The sequence below is a fragment of the Carex rostrata genome, chromosome 1, assembly GCF_964058835.1.
Source record: "Carex rostrata chromosome 1, lpCarRost1.2, whole genome shotgun sequence".
In the NCBI taxonomy this organism is placed as follows: Eukaryota; Viridiplantae; Streptophyta; class Magnoliopsida; order Poales; family Cyperaceae; genus Carex; species Carex rostrata.
Window position 1 is genome coordinate 3,684,295 of NC_135918.1, and position 23,665 is coordinate 3,707,959.

At 33.4% G+C, this 23,665-nt stretch overlaps 3 protein-coding genes and 1 long non-coding RNA gene across 6 annotated transcripts; 3 read left to right on the forward strand and 1 right to left on the reverse strand.

The window, feature by feature from the left end:
- Positions 1-408: 408 nt before the first annotated feature.
- LOC144552626 (uncharacterized) lies at positions 409-2,203 on the forward strand. The gene has a single exon (XM_078300619.1). It carries the CDS (start codon positions 978-980, stop codon positions 1,965-1,967), a length of 990 nt encoding a protein of 329 aa, XP_078156745.1. The 5' UTR covers positions 409-977; the 3' UTR covers positions 1,968-2,203.
- Positions 2,204-2,410: 207 nt separating this feature from the next.
- Positions 2,411-7,765, reverse strand: EMB2756 (transmembrane protein (DUF616)). Of its 2 annotated transcripts, none has more exons than XM_078300635.1 (8): positions 7,441-7,765; positions 7,043-7,157; positions 6,278-6,675; positions 4,997-5,349; positions 4,434-4,645; positions 3,502-3,758; positions 2,868-3,046; positions 2,411-2,781 (listed from the first exon to the last, which is right to left on the reverse strand). In XM_078300635.1, the coding sequence occupies exons 1-8, from the start codon at positions 7,634-7,636 to the stop codon at positions 2,698-2,700; spliced, it is 1,794 nt and encodes a 597-aa protein (XP_078156761.1). In that variant the 5' UTR covers positions 7,637-7,765; the 3' UTR covers positions 2,411-2,697. The 2 variants fall into 2 exon arrangements, with proteins under 2 accessions (XP_078156761.1, XP_078156755.1); XM_078300629.1 differs by having other exon boundaries at positions 6,278-6,678.
- Positions 7,766-10,972: 3,207 nt separating this feature from the next.
- On the forward strand, positions 10,973-12,987 carry LOC144552653 (Cox19 family protein (CHCH motif)). Of its 2 annotated transcripts, XR_013511187.1 has the most exons (3): positions 11,001-11,175; positions 12,069-12,233; positions 12,580-12,987. XR_013511187.1 is itself a non-coding variant. In XM_078300647.1 (2 exons), the coding sequence occupies exons 1-2, from the start codon at positions 11,090-11,092 to the stop codon at positions 12,172-12,174; spliced, it is 192 nt and encodes a 63-aa protein (XP_078156773.1). In that variant the 5' UTR covers positions 10,973-11,089; the 3' UTR covers positions 12,175-12,510. The 2 variants fall into 2 exon arrangements, 1 of the variants encoding a protein (XP_078156773.1); XM_078300647.1 differs by lacking the exon at positions 12,580-12,987 and having other exon boundaries at positions 10,973-11,175; positions 12,069-12,510.
- A 44-nt stretch (positions 12,988-13,031) lies between these two features.
- On the forward strand, positions 13,032-14,305 carry LOC144552667 (uncharacterized). The gene is made up of 2 exons (XR_013511194.1): positions 13,032-13,121; positions 13,743-14,305. It is a non-coding gene; the product is annotated as an uncharacterized LOC144552667 (long non-coding RNA).
- The last annotated feature ends 9,360 nt before the right edge of the window (positions 14,306-23,665 follow it).

Below are 23,665 nucleotides of genomic sequence, written 5' to 3' on the forward strand. Positions count from 1 at the left end.
ACTCTTTCATAATTTGTTTCATTATCCTCGACAAAAGGAAAAAAAAAGAAGGGGGAATTTCATTACCATGCGGAAAGGCAACACTAAAATAAAAATAAAAAAACTCAAATCATGGATCCTGAGCAATAGGTACCTGATCGAGTTAGAAATGTTCTCCTAGATCACAATTTCATGCAAAACCATTTTGTGAAATTTGACATCACGGTTAAAGATATACGTGCAGTAAGATGCTTTCTTACAACTACCATTCTTACCTTCCTTCTAAAAGCCCCCAATATATGCTTAAAAGTCAATCAATAGTTTAATAGGAGAAGCACCATTGGACCAAAGTTAGGTGAGATCAAACGGCAACATGATTCTTTTTTTTTTTCTGGTCTTAGTCACTGCCCAAAAACCCAAGTAACTGAGAACAAAATTCTTGACTAATAAATAGTACTAGCACAAAAGTTGTTCCTTGCGTGACTTCTCTTCTTCCCCTTCTTATTCAAGCCCTTTGGTATCACGCTTCCCTTCATGATGTTACGTTCTCTCAATATTCTTTTGGAAGCTTTTGCTTTGTATATCCCTCCAAATATTAATATTTGCATATGACCCTCTCCTAGCTTCTTGTTGCATTGCATGCATGCATCCCACTATAGAGAATTAACGATATTTTTAACATCCAAAATTTATATTAATGTTAATTCTGTCTAACAAAATCATTCACTAATATGTCTTTAAATGGCAATATTCAGTTAATTTTTTTTGCAAGGGTACATTTAAAAATGTTCTTATTCTTTTTCCCTTAGGCCTAAGCCCCTTTCTTTATCTTAGCGCCCTGATGTGTCCTACCCCAACCATGCAAACTACAAGTAGAAGCCAACCTCTTTAATTCGCCATGTTCTTCCCAAAACCATAGAACCATAATCAATTCATCATAGCTAGGCCGATATCCATTCAAAATTATTCACATCACGGTTAATGTAGTTAAAAGTAGTATGAGAGGATCCCTTCTGTCATGTGTGAAGCCACAAAGCCGGTACACTGCCGACCTAAAAGAAGATGCGTCTATGTTCTTCTCTTCTCTTACCGATGGTCTTGCAAGGCTTAACGAGTCGTTGGCTAAGGATTCGGTCTCCCTAAAGTGGTCTATTGAAGCAATGAACCTATTGAAGAATATGCAAACCGACCTCCTTGCCTTGTTCAAGAAATTCAACTTGCCTATATCCATCGGATCAGATGAGGATTGGTTCGACCAATACATGCAAGAAACTGCCATCTTGTTGGATTTCTGCAACACACTTAAAGCTGCAATCTCACGTTATAATTGGTATTGCATTATTGTTGATCTCACAATACAAATGTTAGCAGAGGATAATCCTTCAAAAATTGTGGATTTTGATAAGATGGAGTTCAATAGAATGGAAAAAAGCCGTGAATGGCTTTTTGATATGAAGGTTGTGAATGAAACAGTAAAAGTAGGGCATAAAACCTCTTCCGGCAACCAAAAATGTGACAAGGAAATGATGCTCATAATGCTAGTCACAAAGACAACCATGTTGGTTTTGTCTTTGATCCTTGTTTCTTCAATGACTTCACCTGTTTCAGTTGACACAAATGGTGCTGAGCCTGGTAGCACGAATGGTGCTGACCCTGGTAGCAGGGTTCAGGAGGTAAAACCTTGCTTTGATCTGCTTTCACTAATTGCTAGAAAAGTTGGTGAGAGGTTTGAAAACGCCGAGATCACTATAGTGGAGCATGAGATGATAGCCGGGGTATTGAGAGATTTGAAAGGGCAATTAGTAGGGGGGGTGGCTAAGGACAGAGTGAAATTCTTGAAAGATCTTGAGAAGTTGAGAGAGAAATTAAATGGGCTCAAGGAAGGGGTAGAGAGGTTTAATTCAGTGCTTCATGAGGTGTTTGATGAGGTGATCAAGGGGAGAAATGAGATGCTTGGAATTTTTAGAGAAAGCCTCGACTCTAGATGATTAGTACTATTTGTAAATTTTATCTATATATCTCTGTCAATATTTAGCATCTGATATAGATTGTACTTTTCGCACTTAACTTGATTGCGTTGTGGATTGTCATTAATTAGGATAAACAAAAAGGAAGAAGCTAGTTGTACATTTTCATAAATGTTTCTCCTTTTTTGTATTTATGTTCGAATGTAAAAATGTATAATTCAATTGCTCAAATGCTTTTAACCTTTTCATCTGTACAACTGCTTGTATTCGCACAATATTTTGCCATTTTTTTGCGAGTATTCTCATTATTAAGCGCTTTCATGAAAAACAGAACTGTCTAGAATCAACCAATCACAAGGCACCATAGCATGATGGAAAACCAGTATGGTACCGTAATTTCAATTTCCATCTACAAATGAACTGAAAAATGAAATATCTTATGGGATATTACAATCCAGAAAAAAGGTAGAAGGCAATTTTATAAGTTCTGTATTGCATTTACAAAAACACGTTTGGCCATTACATGGTACTGAACCAAAATTTTACAAGCTGTCTTATGAATGAATATAGGGGCAAGAACAACAGTGTATTTCCCTCTTCTAAAAAATAAATCACGAGGAAACAAAAAATTAAGTGCTCAATGGGAGAGGAAATTGAACGGCATGCAAAATATACAAACATTTAATGTAATTGAGATTATAGTTTAACCAAAGACCTGTAGTTGATTACCTTCTGCTCTCGTTATCAAATGCTATCTCATGGATTCTGAAGGGTTACTATGCCTTTCTTCGGCTCTATGGTGAAATAGTTTTGCTATTGAACGTCTTTCACAGTCCTGCATGTATTTATTTCAAGTATCATAATCTGTCTTTGTGTGTGTGTGTGTGTGAGAGAGAGAGAGAGAGAGATCATAGTATATACCTTGAACATGTTAAGGTAAAAAGGTTTTGAAGGGTTTGTTCTTCTAAGCTTCAAATAAGTATAAGCGAAACTGAGTTGATCTCGAGGGGTAAAACGCTCAACTTCATTAAACCAAAGACAGGAAAACAAGTTTGACATGGGCGTGTGCTCCCTCACTATAAAAGAGCCTTCTGGCACATCTGCACTCAGAAAATAAAAAATGAACTTTCACATTAAGAATTCCAGCAAATGCACATAGTAGGTAGCATTATTAAAAGTCGACAAAAACAGCTGAGATTCTCTAATATTCTTCTGATACAAAAGGAGGCAAAAATGATAGTAGTTACTTTAGCTGTGTTTCAAAATATCTCTCGTGCAACTCATTTTAATTTTTTGTTTTCCAATAATGCCAGACTTTTTGAGTAAAATTTGATCATATTTATTTGCAATGAACACCCAAGGTTTTAAGTAAAAGAGAAAAAGATTGACAAATTCTAGATCTGCTTTCTCATACATTGTCAAAGTTACCTAATAGCTGAGTGTTATTTTGCACAAAATCAACAAAAAGATCAAACACGGTCAAATATCTAATATGATCTGCCCAAGAACGGGTAACTAATGGAAACTTAAATAAAAGGATCTTGAGAATTGTTACAGCTAGGGAGTAGCTTGTTGGGGTTCGAAGGGTCGAAGCGTTTCAGGCCGTCCCTCTGATAGAACTCGAACTGCTGATCAATTATAGTGTGGTTGAACTTGTTCAATTTTTTATTCTGTACCACCTCATCCCACACGCAGTGGCGATCATAGTGATTTGATATGGCGTACTCATGCTCATGCCGCCATAGGAAATACTCTAATATCAAAATAGGATCACTCTGTAGCCTCAACTTACTGTCTAACCAAATTGAATACCTGGTACACATATATATTAATATTAGGATTTGGCTTAGTTGCACTGAGCCCCCTCTACTTTTAATCATGCAACTAATAGTTAACATCATATAATCCACTCCAAATATGCAGTTATCAATTAATACAAAATTTCCCAGGTGCAATAAATTTAAAGAATCCTGCAACTCCTTAAAATAAGTATTTAATTAGCTTGACGTAATGGAGCCTTGATCATGTACAAATTGATTCTATTATTTTCTCTGTATTATTTATTTGTTTATTCATATTCCTATTTCACAGTACCAAGATGTATTTTAAAGAGCTTTCAGCCAGTAAATATATTGTACTTCTACCAGAACTAAGTGATGGAGCATCTTTGAATAATAACCAATAAAAAGTTTGTACCAGAAACCTATAACAGTATCAGTGATTAACACAGTCGTGCTGCTTGGATACTGGAATTCCCTCCAATTTGACACAACTAAATATTGGATTGTTGTGTTCAGTACTATACTACTTAAAATAGCCTTCAGATCCAATTCATTATGACAAATTACATCAGTTCAATGTAACAAAAGGTACTTACAACACCAGTAAAACAGGCTGGCCATACGACATTTTATTCTTGGATTTATCATCAACACAACTGACAAGATATTAAAAATATGGCATATGTATTAGAAAAGATGGTCTGACCTGGCAGAAGGGAAAAGACGGTGTGCCAAAAATTTGGGGACTTTGCCAACTCGTCTCATGTCATTATACGGTAAATTTTTTACCACAATAGCCTTCCACAAACCCATAAATCCCAAGGAATCTATCAGTTGTCCCTCTGACAGAAGGGTTTGCAGTGTCATTTCATCCAAAAACATTGCAAAACACACACGTTTCTTCGATAGTCGTGTTATCTAAATATCAAGACAAAAAGAGAGTAAAAATGCCTTAGTTGAAATCAAGTAGGAACTCAGGTTTTTTTATACTATACCAGTCAAGATGGGTGCTTGTAGTGTTAGTGTGTTACTGATACTTTTTTTTATTTATTATTTGCTCTTAGTTTGGTTCTTCTTTTTCCTCATATGCTGTCTCTTCATATAGACCCAACAATTATTAGTACAACACCAGTGAACCCAGTCATAGAGGGTACAACACGGCTCCAATTGGTTACCCAAAACCAACAAAGAAAAGTAATACAAACAATAGATCACTTCTAGTCCACTACTGGTACAGTTTATGTACATAATTATTGGTTGAAATCGTACCGTCTTGCCAAATGGTGACCTGAGACGATCAGAATTTCCAAAAATACAAGACGAGACCGCAATATGGCAACTCCTCATATACTTCAAATCCTCTTGTGATATATCAAATCCAGTACTGGACCCATCAGGTCCTTTGACAAACCCACAATTTATTGTCTGGTCATGGGCAACAAATGAAGTTTCTCTCTCCTGAAGAGTCTGATGACCTGCGAATCTGGGCTCCCAAACTGCTGAATCATTATGTTTTTCTTCACTTTCTGTGTAATTGAGAGAAAACGTAGAGAACTTGTTGTTTGGTGCAGGTTCTACCAACTGAGCAGTTGAGTTCAAAAACTTCATCTCACATGTTGAACCTGGTATAGAAATTATATAATACTTCAGTTTTAAGGGCTGATATTAACACAAAATGAAAGATAGCCAAAGCATTGCAAGTGAGGTTGTTACCAAATACAACAACAACAACCAAGCCTTTAGTCCCAAACAAGTTGGGGTAGGCTAGAAATGAAACCCAACAGAGTCACAAAACCAAGGTGGATAGTAAAAATAATAATAAAATAGTATAAAATACAAAAAATTATACACTATCTGAAATTAGTGTACCGAGTACATAAAGGCATATTTGTGTTAATCTTGACGCTTAATTTGGAAGCAAAAATCATTTATCTTATAGGATTTTACTAGTAAAAAAGTGGAATAAAAACCAGCATAAGATAAGCCCAAAGTGACAAAACATTACAAGAAGGGCAGAGTTGATTTCTGTTTAAAAATCTCTTCTAGAGAAAAGATCGATTAAAATGTACTTGGTTTGTCTGGACAGATTTGGTCACTTAGGTTGAAAGCTTCAAGAATCTATTCTGTATTTTTATTGAAAATGGAGTACACATACATACTTTGCAAAAACACTCCCCGGAATTGTAAAACATAAGAAAAAAAAAAAAAACATTGTAAAACAATGTGCACTAATTGGGTGTTAAAAAATCAATAAGATAATGTCTCCTCCATTTTACAACTGTGACGTAGTTTGAACACATTTTGACATCACATTTGGGTCAATTTAAGATAATTCTATCCTCTAATCAGATTCTTCTCCTTCTAATTTTTTCATTTTGCTCTTATTTTTCAATAAAATATAATCCAAATCACTTATTTGAGGAGATGAAAATTAAAATAATCATTGGATGTTTTTGCCAATACTGAAATCTTGGATGTTTACTGCATATAAGAATCAAATACATCAGGTTTCTTTCCAAATATCCAAAACATTACACAGAACAAACTCACCTGAAAACTTGTGTTTCTTTGGCTTTTTCTTCAACCCTGATTTCTTCTCATGACCTTTCCCCTTCTTACCACCACCATTACCACCATTATCACTATAGTTGCCAATCTCATGCAAATCCTTATTAGCCTTCAAATTCACTCCCTTGCTTTCTTTCTTATTAAAATTCTCACTCATTGCCATGTCATCTTGTGCATCGATGCCATCGTCATATTCATCCTCTGGAACAACATCTTCATCATCATAATCTTCCTTGAACAAACCCAATTCTTCCCTCCCTCCTTCGTTGTATAATTTCCCATTGTTTTGAGTTTCAGTATTTTTATTTAAATTTGGTGATGACTGTGAGTCTTCTTCAGCATAATCTTGGTCTCTTCTCCTGTCATCCCTGTCCCAGTACCTGCTTGATATATTCAGAAAAAAAAAAGGAGGGAGAGGAAGCAAGACACCATTTGCATTAGATAATTAGTATAACAACCACTAAGGCCAAGTACAGACTAATAGATACGATAAAAAAAAAAGAACTGTCCAGTACTAGTGCGATGCCAAATACTGACAAGACTATCCAAAGTAGTACTGGTATTATCCCAAAGAGGTACCATTCCAAAATTCTGAGTTTAATCTATTAAAAAATGGAACTGATATTGCAATCCTTGGCATTTAACCAGCAAACACTCAAATTACAAAAAAACTTGCATATAACAGAAGCGCACAAGTTTTATATTAGCTTACAACCTCCTATCATTGAACCATAAATTACAAAGTACCTTGAGTCACGCCCAGCTTTTGTGCCTTGTCCAAATCTTAACTCTCTTGATAATTTAAACAAGGTTTGATTCGATTTCTCAAAATCTATGGCAGAATCTAATACTTGTCCCGAATCTGCAATTTGCAGCCCATACAGCACATGTTAGCACAGATGCTTTTAATATGCTAAACAATTGGCTCTCTAAGTAGCTCTTAGCAGTTTTCATTGGTACGTATCAAAGAATTTTGCACCCAAGACTTCAATTACTTTAGACCACAATGATTCAAGGATTTAGGTAAGACCATGGTACCAAATTGTTACTATGCTGTGCACACGCTAATTTGAAAAACTGGAACCAGAAAGGGGGAACTACAGGGACCCGAATGCTTTATACGACTTTTCATGTAAGTTACTTACGTCGACGAAATAGGAGGAAGGCCAAGAAGAAGGCTAGGCAAAGGGTCAGGACGATAACTGGACGCCTCCGGCGGCTGTATGGTTTTCCGGCGCGGCGGATCCGGGCGATGGGCTTATAGGATCCGACCCGATAACCCGTGCTGACTGGGGGTTGGTGGGTCCGGAGATCGGGTTGCATTTGCCTGTACTGAGCCATTGAAGCATCTCTCTCTAATTTTAGCGAGAGAGCTTAGAATTTTATAAGTTTGTCAAGTAGTTATACAATTGCATTCGAGTGATCTGAACTAGGGATTTACATCTCGACTAACTGGGTCTGGCAGGGCCCCGAGAAAGAAGAAATAATTTTTAATTTCTGCCTTATTGGTTATTTTTGGTTTATTATCTTTTATTTTGTTAAGAGAGAAGACAGGTATTGTCCGTAACGAAGGCGAGTATTATGTCGAAGAATATTGAAAATACGGAAATTTCATTTGGATTTTGGATTTTCTGTGGTGGTAACTACTTTGTTCATTTTCTCATATTTTGCAATCAGAGAATATAACTCAGAAATGCCCGATTTTTAATTAATAAGAAAATAAAAAAAATATCAACAACGGGATATGATTTCATGAAATTTGAATTTATAGACTGAACGGAATAAATCATCACGTCCAATTAATCATAGCCATAATTTCAAATCAAATTACTAATTTAAAAAAAAAATCTGGACAGAATAAATCACCCGATGAGCAGTGTAGCATCTTTTTATTTTCTATTATTTTTATATATGTTGAAAAAGAATTATTTCTTCCTATAAATCAAGGCAACTGAAAGAAAACATCAACCTTTCCATCATACTCTTCATTTCTGAAAACTTCTGGAGCTGCATCCCTGCCTGGAAAATTATTATTATACTTATCCAGTAAATTAAAAGCTTTGGAGTAGATACTACACAGTTAGTGAGAAAAGAAAATATTTCTTTAATTTGGAGAACACCTTCAGGAGATGGGTTATATTTTTATTTCCAAATTCAATCTGGGTAGACACAGATCTATACTTAATGACAAGTGCATAAAGGTATTTATGAGATTTAGCAATTTCATCCCATGCTCAGTTATCTCTTAACTAAGCTGGGTTTTAAGTATAATTTTGAGTTTAATTTATTCAACCATATCAACAAATTAAGCAATTTCTTTACCAAACACGCATGCTTCATACAGTTTAGGAAAATTTTTATGAATAGAAATTATTAAATTGAGACATATGGAAATAGAAAGAGTACCTCATTTCTAATAAATATAGAAAGATCTTACTTATTGAGTCCGATTCAAAATTTTGGGTATGACTCGATGGTTCAGATCCACTATTATTTTCTTTTTCTTTTTAAATTAGACAATGATGAAAAAAATATGAAATATGACTGCCATAGAAAATCAAGTGAGAATTGGATCTGCTATTGGGTCTGATTCAAGTTTTTTTTTTAATCCTCAAAAACATTGGAAATGATCGAATTTAAAAAAATAAAAAAGTTGGATCGAACTCAATGAGTCTGGTCCACTCCTGACTTGAATAAATGTGGCACTGATATTCTTCTTTTCTAATGTTAAAAAAAATAGTAACAGTGAGTCTGAACTATTGAGTTAGATCCAAAATTTTAATTGAACTAAATGAATCAGATATTTCTATATTTATTAATAAAAAATATTCTTTTTTATTTCTGTATGTCTTAATTTAATAATTTCTATAAATAAAAAATTCCTACGGTTTACAAGATCTGCTCTAGGCTCCGATTCTATAAAAAACCAAGAGTGAGTCTATGGTAATATGCATATCACGATTTGGCACCGTGCTACGGCTCTATATTCGAGTTTTCAAATCCTAACGGTCGATCCGAACCGTTCATCTTGTTTTCCATATTAATATGTGTTTGGAGACCAAATTTTACATTTTTTGAAATTTTTTTACTATTTTTTTAGATTTATTGAAAATCACTGTTTTTGGATGGTCCAGAATTTTCAGATCAAGTGATTTTCTAAATATCTAAAAAAATAGTAAAAAAATTTCAAAAAATGTAAAATTTGGTCTCCAAACACATATTAATATGGAGAACAAGATGAACGGTTTGGATCGACCGTTAGGATTTAAAAACATGAATATAGAGCCGTAGCACGGTAACAACCCGTGATATGCATATTACCATAGACTCACTCAAAAACCAATGCTCTAGGCTCCGATTATATGTAAAACCAACAGAGGATACACTATTCAGTATACACTATACCATGATAAAGCAAGCATTATATAATTATTTCTCAACATATGTAAAAACAACAGAAAACGAAACAAAAAAAATACTACATTGTTGGATGGGATATGATCTATTCCGTCCATAATTTTTTTTTATATTTAGTTAATTAGTAATCTAGTTTGAGTTTATGGCTACGATTAACTGGACAGGTTGGTGGACGGTATAGATTCTTCCTATAAATCAAGATTACATTAAATCGTACCTCTTTATGATATTTATTTATTTATTTTTCTATTAATAAAAAAAGTTGGCAGAAATGCAGTGGTACAAACAACGCTTCGGAAATTTGACATTTATTTTCCGTTCTCACACATGATGTGTTTCTTAAAATAATATTTTCCACTGATTTTTGAACCAGATGTAATACATCCAAACGGTCCAGATACAATGTGATTAAAGGAGTAGTTATTTACTAATTTACAATCATCTTCAGTGTTCAGTGCTACACAACTAATTATAACAGATGAGTAGAACTAGGGTGTTCTTAAGTTCATCAAGCCTCTTGGTAAACTCAAATCTAAAACCCGTTGAATCGGTTTCAAATGACGAATCTGAATTGTTAAAACCTGCCTACATTACGAGTGATAAGTCTACATGTAAAAAAGTTTAATTTTGAAATTAATTTTGTATAGAGTCAAGTGGTCAAAAAAATGTTCAAAAAAATGAATGTATTAAAATTAATTTATTAACCTTCTAATTTGACCGCTTCACTTTATACTAAATTAATTCAAATGTTTAAAATTTTCATATGTAGACGCATCACTCGTAAAATAGACGGATTTCAACAGTTCAGATTCGTCATTTAAAACCGATTTAACGGATTTTAACCTTTAGTTCACCAAGGAGAACACCCTAGTTCTACTCATAACAGATCGTCTTCATAAAAAAAATGACTTGTAACAGATCGTCTTCATAAAAAAAAAAAGACTTATAACAGATCACCCTTTGCATCAAGTTTCATTTTATCTTTCATCGAAGTCCTACAAATCAGACGGTTATTGATATCTCTGGGCTCTGACTCCGGAAGTTCCCTTTTGGACCCCGATCGGTCCATTTCGTTGGGCCGGATAGCCCGGATCCATGTAAAACGGCCTATAAATCGTCTTTCTTTGAATGTGTTCCAGGAACGCACATCATTTAGTCGTATTCTTGTCCCACAGTTCAGAGTTTGCTCTCTTGCCGACTTGCAATTCTTCCAATCCCAGCGGCGCACGTCGTGGTTATTGCGTGAATCGGGCTTGTGGCCTTACCGACCAGACAGATCGCGTCGTCGTGTCGAACAGAGTCAGAACTCAGAACTCTATATATCATAATAGTGTTCGCAGTTCCCCACGCAATCTTTGTCTTTCTTCGTCGTTCGTAATGGCGCAGCAGAGTAAAGAGCCGTGCAAGAAAGAGGCGTGTGACATCCAAGCCTGCCTCACCAAGAACAATTTCGATTCCAAAAGGTAAGCCTACATAACCCCCTCTTCTCTTTCTCCCTCTCTCTTTTTTTTCCTTAATTCCATTTTGGAAGTGTTGCGCAATCCATTGATACAAGTGAGTGTCACTTAATTAGCAAGCACCCGATTTACTTTAAAACTAATTTACATTGAGCTCTGTTCCAAATCAATTTTAATTACCTTGTAATTATGAAGTTTAGATTGGTAAATAGGTAAAATTTAAGTACTTTGACCTCAGTCAAAATTTATTATATCCGGAAGCATTCTTGGGTAAATGGGTAAAGTTAACCAAGCTTTTTGTCGATATAAAACTCATTATAAGAAAGGGTGTCTTTTAGATGTGTCCTTCCTAGCTGTTTATCTAAAATTAATAAGCCATGGGAACTTCATAATTACCTTTACATTTGTACTACCTCCCCTGAAATAATTCGTACATCAGTAACCTGCTGGTACAAGTAAAAGCTGTATATCAGTAGAGAACTGATATGGTACAGGACCATGGGTACTAAATTGCATATACAGTAGCGGAATGGGGTTGAATAATATGGTAAATTAATTCAGCATGTTTAGAATTTGTACATTTGATTTGGTTACTGAACTGGTACGTGACTTGTGTGCAATTTCAGATTCTTTGACCTCCTAAGTGTGAGTTTATTTTGGGATTATTTTACAAGTGGGTTTGGTTACACACATCACATGCTAAATGGAGAGTTTACAAAGCATCTAGCATTTTTAAAATAGATAAGCTTAGGTGCTGACATGCAATTTTTACGTGCAAGTAGCATATATAAATTGAAGTTTCAGCTCACATATAAATTAATTTCCAAACTAAAAATCATATTATATCACATATTTCCTTTAAAAGAATCATTTACCCTTGTAATGCTTATTTTTTTTAGGTGTCTGAAAGTCATCGAGTTATTGCAATCCTGTTGTGAGAAATGCAGCTACAAATCAACACATTGTGCCTCGGTGGCTGGCCTTCTGAAGAATAGTTCAAAGTGACACAGAAAACCTACATTTGAATTCTTTTATTATGTGATCACAACAAAATAAGACTACAAGTAAGTTTAATGAAGTCTATTATTGAGTTATATAATGTTGTACTTTGACACCAGATCTGATGTGTAGTATTAATAATATTTATAGGTCAGACTAGTTAAACCCTACAGAAAATAGTCGCTCATCTGTCATAAACTTGTATCAGGAACATTGCTGTATCCTTTAGTTGTGCACTATCGCTATAAATTGTATCAACAGTATATATGTATGGTATTGTTGGTCAGAATACCACCAGAAGCCAATTCTCAGTGATATGACAATGCCCTTTCTTGATTGTAACATACCATCTTGTTTTTGTTTTGCTATATTTGTAATATTTTTTATTTTTTCTGTTTTTCCTTTAATCAGAGAATAATGCCTACATAAGCAAACTGATTTGCTGATAGCCCAGTGAATCAAAACTTCTTGGGAAGACCTAGTTGGACTAGAGTCATTTTGTGAGGCTGTGGTATACTTATTTTATTCTTCTAGTTTGTTACCTTAAGTAACCTCGAGAACTGTTTACTTCGCATGATTTATTTTTCTACTCTCCAATCTGTTGTCTCTTGTGCATTTATCCGGTTAAAATTTTGCGTGCATTGTATATAAATAAAGGAAAGCAATCTATGGAAATGTGCTTGAGCAATACTGGCCTCGAGGCTATTTATTTTGACTTTATTTTGACTTAAACATTTTTTTAATCACCTTCACCCATCTGCTACCTTTGTACTGATATGTTAGCGAAAAAATTGCATCTTTTTGAGTGTACTTACTACACAGAGGAGCTGTTTGTGTACTGTTTTTGGAATAGGGTAAAACTTTTTTTTTCTGTTTTTGTGCTTGTTTGATCCTTGACCTGAAATCTTTTGCAATTCAAAACAATTGTGTGCTGAAGAAAAGCTTGTAATCAGGTTTGTCATCCTCCCCTCCCGGCTAAAAATTGATCATTTTGGCTACTATATTGTACAGAAAACATGTAAACTCGATCTATCAAGTCCCCAAGTTATGATCTTAAGCTTTTGATTGGAATATGAAGTAGCTGTGTTATTCTATCTATGTTAGCCCTCCAGCAGGTCTATGTATCCCTTGAGAAATTTAGTTATCTAAAGAGATTAACATCTATTATCCTATCTTAAAAGAGGATTTAAGAAATTGAAAATGCCAGATCGAATTGGTACATGTAAAGGTATTGCATATAGGGTGATGCTTTGGCCCTTCTGGAATTTTGATCTCTGTCTGCCGGTAGGGGGTTACACGTGCCTCTTTGTACTGTTTTGTTCCAAGTTCATTTGACTAGTTAATTTGTCTGTTTAATTTATTATGATTGGCACTTATATATTACATCTAAGTTGTCACTTGCATCGTACTAGGCTCAGACTATTTATTCATAATTTACAGTTCGGTTTGGATATATAGGTTAACACTTTTCCTAACTGATCAGAAAAGAATTTGATCCAAAGTAACACTTCCAGTGATTAGTGTTGACACAAGTGTGTTAATATTTGATTTTAGTATTTAATTTACTCAAACAGATGCTACAATATTAGTGGCTTTTGACCGGTAGCAGACAGGAATGCACTGGCACAACTTCACTGGCAGCTTTCTTCCAAATACTGTGTGTGATGAAACAGCCTCAGATTTCTCAAAGCTCTGCCTTAGCTTCCATCCAGCAGTACTCAAACCTCTGATAGTGGTTCCTCTTCAACATTCTCTTATTGCTTTAAGTTGATCCACTTGATCATTATTGAACACCGGACAATTGAAACCACCATACCACTGACAATAAAGATGATCAAAATTAATATATCCCTCATTTTATGTTGATGCATGTCTCTATTATTTGGAGCTGACCAGTCATTTGGCAAAGTGGATTCTTTGTTTGGAGCAATGGAATGAAAGGTTGGAGAAGTAATTAGAGGAGCTAGGCAATTTAAGATGTGATTTCCACCAACCATTTAATTCAAATTGTTTTAAAAATTAGCTGGAAATTTCAAGGGAAGCTTTTAATGGAATTCATCTTTAGACTCTAATATATATTATTGTACAGTTTAAAGCTTACCTCTTTAAATAACTGTGCCCCACAAATCCACATAAAGGGTCCTAGTGTAAACTTGAGTAGGTGCACCCAGTTCAATTGTAGCTCTTTGTTGTGAATTTGTTGTAATTCTGTTATGTCATTCCAGTCTACACTTGAACCGATGTGCATATTCATGACCAATGCAACCATGAAGGTTGTGGTGGCCTTACATGATTTTTGCAAACCAATTGGTGAAATCTCTACAGTGTAGAGGGTATGAATACAACAGGATAGAACCATACAATATGAAAAAGAAAAATGGGTCTCAGCCCATCGGGGTATCTTAGACCAATTTTTTGCGCAGCAATAAATTTAAACAGAAAGCACAGCCCAAATCCAATATTTATTATAATTTAATTTTGAGTCTTAGCCCATTTATAATTTATTCACCGGTGATTATATTAACGGTGATGCCTTCCAAAATTTTAATAATACAAGCAAAATCTTGTAAGACAGTAAGAGCCTAAGAGGTATCCAAGTTTCTTATAGAAGCTTTTATAGCCGGATTAATTTTCAGGCTACATGACAAATTAAGATGATTAATAGACATTCATAATCTTATAATTTAATTTAAGTTTGTATAAATAAACTCGTATTAATTTTAAAAATATATTTGATAGATTATTGAATCTTTGTGGATATTAAAAAAATCCAACTTATTCGTAATCTTATTTATAGACTATTGAATATAAAAACCGTTAAGCTTCGATAAATAATAGTATTCTAATATACTAATTATTTTTTAGTTCTCTCAAAAGTAGCTATCACGTATATTATTTTTTAAAATTAAAATTTGTTCTATTAATTAATTTAATGAAGTCATTATTCTTAATTTAATGTTTTTATAACAAAAAATAACTACATTTACTCAAATTATACCTATAATTTGCCATTTCAGAAAATCTAGTTAACACTAGGGGTGAGTAAATCGCTCATAACTCGTGAGCCGCTCATAACTCGCTCATAAAATGCTCACTTAAACTCGCTCATTTATTAAATGAGCGAGCATGAGCATGCCCCAACTCGCTCATTTAGGATTTGCCACATCTAATCTCTGCCACATTCAATTCCAAATAAATTTCTGCCATATCAGCCTTGCCTCATTAAATTATGTGTAATATTCATAATTTCTGCCACGATAGCTGTTGGATTTTTATTAGTGCTGTTGTTAGTTTTTGTTGGATTATTATATTTTTGTAATATGTTGATTGTTGTCTAGTGATGCTATTGTGAAAGTATTACACGTTGTTGGATGATACTATTGATTTTTGTTATATTATATTGTTGTTTGTAGGATGATAGCTGTGAAAGTATCACTGTTGAAGTATTGATGATATTGTTGATTTTTGTAATATGATTCTATTTTTGTTGGATTTTTATTATATTTTATTTAAATGAATTATAACAATTTATTAAGTTTTAGTACTCATAACTCATGAGCTGCTCATAACTTGCTTATTTATCAACTCGCTTAAACTCGCTCATTTACTAAATGAGCGAGCATGAGCATGCCCTAACTCGCTCATGCTCGCTCATTAATCACCCCTGGTTAACACACTTGATATGATCTAATTAACTATATATGATCTGAATTTTATCTGAAATCTATTACTGTAATATCGAAATTTTATTAACTATAACGTATACGTTCATCTCACAAAATTTAATAAAATTTGCATTTAAATCATGCTAAAATTCGATTCGCACCTAATGCAAATCCAATTTTACCTTGGTCCGGGGTCCACCTCAGGATCGACCACTTGACTGGGCCTGGATCCCCTAAAGTAACTCAAAATTTGAGCTTGAATATGAACCATCCGATCAAAATTCTGTCAATCCGACCGAGGTAGAAATTACCAAGTCCCTTTAATATTTTATGCAGATTTTTATCGGACTATCGACGCTCCGTACCCAATCTCTAACTCTGAGACTGAGTTACTTCGGGATCCGAATTTTGACCCCTTGGGACTCTGGGAGTCTGAATTTTTTATTAATAGAAAATAAATAAATAAAATATCAAAAAAGTGGATGGCTTTTGAGTTTTATCGATATATAGGTTGATTGGGATGGTTTATTCCGTCCAGCTACAGAGTCATAGACGGGATAAATCATCCCGTCCAGATTAATGCTCCACTAATTTTGCTTAGCATAAAAAAATAAAAATTTTGGACGGGATAGATTATCTCGTCCAGTACTGCAGTATTTAAAAAAAAATTCTTTTCATTCTTTAAGATGAAACTAGAAACCAAAAACCAAAAAAAAAGAAGCTACAGTACCGCACGGAATAATCTATCCCGTCCAAGATTTTTTTTTTCTGCTAAGCGCAATTAGTGGAGCACTAATCTGGACGGGATGGTTTACCCTATCCAGAACACTGTAACTGGACGGGATAAACCATCCCGATCTACCTATATATCGATAAAACCCAAAAGTCATCCCATTTTTTCGATATTTTATTTATTTATTTTCTATTAATAAAAAAAACAATTTTTAACATAGAAAGAAAGAGTGCATCATTTTTAGCAAATATAGAAAGATCTGACTTATTGAATCCGATTCAAATATTATGGATCGGACTATCCAATTTTTTTTTTTGGACTTGGATCATCTGATTAGAAGAGAAATCAAGCTCTAGTTCACAGATGATTTCATAAAAGTATAATATTTAAATCTGGATCATTGAGTCAGATCCACATATTTTGGATCGGACTCAATGAATTTATTTATTTATTTTCTTTTTTTTTATTCAAAAACCGAAATTAGGAGTCATAATTTTTTTGGAATGATGTAAGAGTCATAATTTTTTTGGAATGTACTAGTTGTGTTTGAAGAAGTATTAATAAGAGATCAATGGATATTTCTAGATATATTACTCAAAAGAATCGTTCTCTTTCTATATTTGTTGAAAACGAGATATTTTTTATATTTTCATACATCTAGATCTAATCATTTCAATTAAAATTTCCAGCACCTTTGGAGTACTCTTTTTAAGAGAAATAAATTTGCTGTTAAAGGGAACTTGTTAACTCGATCTTAACTATTCAAATATTTTTAAGTGCGAACCTTGACGAAGTTAATTTTTTATTTGCGAATCTAAATAAAGATCAATGATTGAAACCAAATCACAGATTACTGTTACTCCAAATAACAGCAGATTTATTTCCCTCTTTTGTGTCTATCAGTATCACCTAACGCCTTGAATGCAGCTGTGCATGTATCATGGCCACCGTGCTTGCGTTGCTATCTACATTATTTAACTAAAATCAAAACCTGCTAATTGGCATTTAATTGGGCGCCTAATTTAGGTATGCATTCATTACATGAATAGTATACATTTTGCATGCATTCAACAAATGTACCAATTTTAAAGCGTTAAAAACTGCATGTTCTATTTGATGAACCAGTACAGTGTACTGATCATGCGAGTTTCACATCATATATGTCTGATGTCTCATAGATAATTTTTTTTTTTTGTTTTTTTTCGAAAAAAGATGCTGTACTTTCCTGTTGAATTAATAGATGATTTAAATGGCTGAACGGTATTATATTCCACAGAAAAACCAATAGTTATCAACCGAAATCGGAAAAAGGACGAAGAAAGAATTAGAGAAACAAATCAGAGAACAAAATAAGGCACGCGTCAAATCGGATCTTTTGTCTTGTTCTTTTTTCCTAACTCATAATTAATTAATAGAAGCGTCTAATTATCCACATCTAGTTATTTACAGTTTATCCACATAAAAACTGACATTTGACTTGCACAAATACTATAAAACTCTTCTTTCATATTGTATATTTACACAATATATCACATAAAATACGCTAGTTAATAAAATATTAACCAGCTAGTATTCAGAGTGATACAAAGATTATTAGTAACAGTTTGCAACTTGCACAACAGGACAAAAAAATATACTTTCAAAGATACCACTTGTTGTACTTTCGAAAATTGCAGCTATAGGAAATTATTGGCAGTTAGTGTCAGTTATTAGCAGTTATTTAGACAAAACACATGATCAAAAGGCAAAATTAAATTTTCCGAATATTTTTTTTCTTTATTTAATGAATACACAAAAAAATCATCAAAATAATGAATACTGTAAAATTGACCCTTTACCTATAAAAATAAAATGTACAAACTATAAAATTGCAGTTATGCAAAATTCACAGATTAAAACTATAAAACAAAACGTACAAATTATAATATTTCAATACTTTAAAACTGCCACCTTTAAACTGTTAAAATAAAACGTACAACTATAAAATTTCAATAATGTAAAATTAGCAAATAAAAATGATAAAATAAAATGTAAAAAATATCAATTTTCAATACTGTAATATTGTCAAGTTAAACTATGAAAACAAAACGTAAAAACTATAAAATTTCAATAATATAAAATAAGTAGATGGAAACGATTAAACAAAATGTAAAAAATACAAAATTTCAATACTATAAAACGAGTACGGCTAATGCGCTTCCTCTAGCATATGGGCCGAAATGCTTCCGGTGGAAATTTAAAATTTCATAATCCAAAAAGTCGATCTGAACCGTTCATCTTCTTCTCCATATTAATATCTGCTTGGAGACCAAATTTTACATTTTTCTGAAATTTTTTACTATTTATTAAGCCACTTTGAAAATTGCTGATCCAACGGTGGCTTACCAAACAGTAAAAATCAGAAGCTACCGTTGGATCAGCGATTTTCAAAATGGCTTAATAAATAGTAAAAAATTTCAGAAAAATGTAAAATTTGGTCTCCAAGCAGATATTAATATGGAGAAGAAGATGAACGGTTCAGATCGACTTTTTGGATTTTGAAATTTCAAATTTCCACCGGAAGTATTTTAGCCCATATGCTAGAGGAAGCGCGTTAGCCGTACTCCTATAAAACTATCAACTTAAATTATAAAAACAAAACGTCTCTTCAAAATTGTCAACTTAAACTATAAAACTATCAACTTAAACCGTAAAATTACCAATGTCTCTTCACCAGATCCACAAAACGGGGACAAGACATCATCTCGATGCCATCGCTGCCGGAATCCATTACAACTGAAATTTGAGAAATTGAATGAGAAGCGCATAAGGATGGACAGATTGGTATTAGGAGAGTAGGAGACAGATTTGCGCTCGATCCGGAGTTTCCTCGGGTTATTGATTTGAATTAAATTCAGTAGCGACACTTATTTGAATGAAATCGCCACCAGCTTGATTGAAATCGCGACAAAATATAGACGTGAAATCATAAAGAGGAAGGAAGTTGCCTTAGAAAATAGGAAATCTAATCGGAAATGAAGGTTTGGAAAATGATATTCAAAAAAGAAAAGGGACGATCGGAAGAAGAAATGTTTAAATACGCGAGATTTCGGAAGGATTTGAATTTCCGTAGGTGGAGACATTGGACATTAAAATCAGTTAATCGCAAGTAGATAAGAGGATGTTGACAAAATGTGAACAGAAAACTGTGGACCATGCGCACGGTGTATTATTAGCAATATATCTCCTTTTCCCCAATTATCGTCCAAGCATGAGCGGTTCGGTGTGCTGATGCTAAGTTTCTAATGTTGTCTTTGGCTGTGTATTTTATTACACCTAACAAAGTAACAATAACTTTTCGTGCCTTCGGCTTGTACTAAAAGGAGACAAAAAGATAAAACACAATAAACTTCTTTTGAGTGAATTTTTTTTTTTTGTTTAGAGCAACGATAATTTATCTAATTAGTAAACCAATCAAAATCTAGCAAATTTTATGGGCGTATGCATGTTATATTTTTCCTTACCTGTCATCGTACCTTTTTTTTTATTTATTAGCTAGCTAACTAGATAACATATTACTTGAATTAGTACTATCTTCACATTATTCTCGCACACTAAAATGAATAGTGTTATTTTTTTACTATTTGTTTGATGATCCAAATATGTCCTCACATAACATTAAGTACTTCATTGTAAATTAATGATTTTCATGATTATATCAAACAATAAAAGAATGGTTTCCTTTTATTGCTATCAATTATACCACGTCTAATTAAATTCTCTTAACTTAATTCCAGAAAATGCATATATTTTGAACTTCAATACATTGAAACTAGTTTATAACTTACAAAATCTCTCTCGGATAAATAAAAATACATCAATAACAGTACTATCACCCCTCAATAAAATCATTTAACCTGTGTATGATCCACAACTCGATCGAGAAAAGATATGTACAATAGCCAGGGGGATCTAGGATTTATGTTAGGGTAAAGCACTAATTGGATTCAAATAGCTAATCGGATTTAAATCCATTAACTTATCGGGTACTCAATTACAACTCAATTCCTATAACTATGTTTATTATAAAATCAATTAATATAGCATTGAAATATTTTTAGTAAGTTAATTAAAAATTCGTTTGGCACAATTCAAAATGGAATTGTTCTTAGCCAATTAACAAATTGAAGTCAAAATATAGACAAAAATTTAACCGAAATATAAGTGTTGAATAAATAAAGGCACAAAAAGTTCTGCCAACCTATTTCTTAGAATTGTAATAATAGGTTCTACTATCAGATCTTTCTTGTTCTCTTATTCTCTTTCATTCTATTTATGAAATATATTATCACATATTTAAAAAAAATACACATAATTAATCAAAACTCAGAAGGAATCAATTTAAGAATCAGACTAACACGAATCAGGGATAGACACTACATCAGATCAGTATTAGACACATTGAACAATTAGTACTGGATCGAAATAAAAAATTCAAATTCAAAGATAGACACTAGTCTATCCCAATTTATACATGGGTCATGACAATAGCTGCGAACAAAATCCCTCTTTAATTAATTATTAATGGAAACATGAAGAATCATATATATTATTGTAAATTACCTCGACCTATGACAATTATCTACTGACACTAATAATTTCCAGGCTCATTAAATTAAAACTGTATCCAAATGAACCATGCGTCAAGCTTGGCCATCTGATCACTGGTACCTAAACGTACCAATTCCTGTAATTCTCTGGACACCTAGCAAACAGATGACAATGACGATGATCTCCTCTTTGCGCCAATTTTATGAAGGAAAAGCAACTTCCTTATGACCTTGATGAACAAAATCAAGCTGGGGTTTCTGTGATGAACCAATGGTCGGTTGGTCGGCTCAATATCAGATTCGGGCGAAGCCCGAGCAAGCTCTTCATTAAAATTCTCCCACAACATGTCCATCTTTTCGTCATCTGTGGCGCAATTCTCTGCATTCTTCACCTTCTTCGAATCTTTGCCAGATCCTGAGAGGATTCTATGGAACCGAGAGTGCGGTGATTTTTCGAGGGGTGCAACTGAAGGCAAGTACCAAAGAGGGGAGGTGGTGAAGTGTGGAAAGGGAAGGTGGTGGAGGTGTGAGTCATGGTCTTGATGTTCAACAGAGGGGAAGCTAAAGTCTTCCATTTTGTTTTTCTCCTTTGCAATGTCGTTTTAGTTTTTATTACTTTTGGATTTTGATGAGGTTATGACTTGTGAGTGTATATGCAGGAAGGAGAGATGTCGATAGTAGGCGGGGACCGATGGTACGTCTTTTTTTATTTTTGGCATTTTCGATGGTATGTCTTTCTTTTATTCAAATGTTAGGGATGTGTAGCGGGTCACTTGAAGGGTATTTTAAATATGAGAAAATGTAACGTCTCCCGGGCTACAGTCCTCCAAAAATCCCCGCGTATAAAAACCTTTCATTTTTAGCTTAGTTCCGATGCGCTTTCAACCACCGGTAACGGAAGAAGTACTTTTTCGGCCACGTACTTTCAATTGCCATAACCGGCAACGAAGCAGTCCCCACTACTATAGCCGCCATTTTTCCTATTTAAGCCCTTTCTTTTTTTACCGCTTTCTTTTTTTTTGAAAATTAAATCATTTTTTTGAACCTTCTTTCCTTTTCTGATATGATTTTTTTTTTCCTTCTTTGTTTCAATCGAGTATTGAGTCACAGAATCGAAGACCAACGTCTCCTCTTGTTGTAATTTTAGTGCCGTTTGTCCATTTAATATCATCGTTGAGGAGCATCAGCATTGACGAATAACATCAAAGTTTTGAAAGCTACAGGTCATTTTTCTCATTCAATATTGCTTTTTAGATCAATTTTGTTCATTATATATTGGTATTGATGTAATTTTTCAATTTCAATTACAATATGTATATTCACAGGATAATATTTGTATGTTCACGTTTACTTGTATATTGTTATAGAATTAAATTGTGTTTTTATAGGATATGTACTATTGCATAATTGATATATTTTGTTTATAGAATTTAACACATGTTCTTATAGATTTGTATATTTTTCATTGCGGTTGTTTTATTTTACAACGTCAAATATCTATGATTGTTTGAAGTATATTTGTATGTAAACAGAATTTTTATAAAATGAGTACATTTCAACAATGATGAACCAAATACAAAAAGAGTGAGTCTATGGTACTATGCATATCACGGGTTGTTACCGTGCTACGGCTCTATATTCGAGTTTTCAAATCCTAACAGTCGATCCGAACCGTTCATCTTGTTCTCCATATTAATATGTGTTTGGAGACCAAATTTTACATTTTTTGAAATTTTTTTACTATTTTTTTAGATATTTAGAAAATCACTTGATCTGAAAATTCTGGACCATCCAAAAACAGTGATTTTCAATAAATCTAAAAAAATAGTAAAAAAATTTCAAAAAATGTAAAATTTGGTTTCCAAACACATATTAATATGGAGAACAAGATGAACGGTTCGGATCGACCGTTAGGATTTGAAAACTCGAATATAGAGCCGTGGCACAGTGCCAAATCGTAATATGCATAGTACCATAGACTCACTCATACAAAAATATAATTTCAAGTACAATATGTATCTTCACAGAATAATATTTGTATGTTCACAGGATAATATGTGTATGTTCACAGGATAATATTTGTATGCTAATAGGATAATATTTGTATGTTCACATGATAATATTTGTATGTTCACAGGATAATACTTGTATAATTTTTTTTTTATATTATAAATTTTAAATATATAAAATAAAACATGATCAAAATATTTTATATTTAAGTACAATCCATTTTTTTCATATTATAATTAAAAAATGAGTTTATTTTTATTTATTTAAAAAAAAAGAATTTATGGGTATATTTGTAGAATTTAAATTTGGTCCCGGTTCAATAGATACATTCTAGAAGGTGGTCGTTAAATATCTTCTAGAAGGTGGTTCCCAGTTTAACTGCCGATTGTACTTCAATTGTACTTTGTTCGTTGACCACGCGTTTTCATCTGGGACCACGCGGTTTCATCTGCAGAACATCTATTGAACTTGTTTATAGGATTGTTTTCATAGTATTACTG

Excerpts from the sequence above, each read along its gene's own strand:
- LOC144552626 (XM_078300619.1), top strand. The coding sequence starts at position 978 with ATGAGAGGATCCCTTCTGTCATGTGTGAAGCCACAAAGCCGGTACACT.
- LOC144552653 (XM_078300647.1), top strand. The coding sequence starts at position 11,090 with ATGGCGCAGCAGAGTAAAGAGCCGTGCAAGAAAGAGGCGTGTGACATC. Across the intron at positions 11,176-12,068 it reads AACAATTTCGATTCCAAAAG|GTGTCTGAAAGTCATCGAGT; the intron begins GTAAGCCTACAT and ends TATTTTTTTTAG.
- EMB2756 (XM_078300629.1), bottom strand. The coding sequence starts at position 7,636 with ATGGCTCAGTACAGGCAAATGCAACCCGATCTCCGGACCCACCAACCC. Across the intron at positions 6,679-7,042 it reads AAAGCTGGGCGTGACTCAAG|CAGGTACTGGGACAGGGATG; the intron begins GTACTTTGTAAT and ends GAATATATCAAG. Across the intron at positions 2,782-2,867 it reads TTTACCTTAACATGTTCAAG|GACTGTGAAAGACGTTCAAT; the intron begins GTATATACTATG and ends AAATACATGCAG.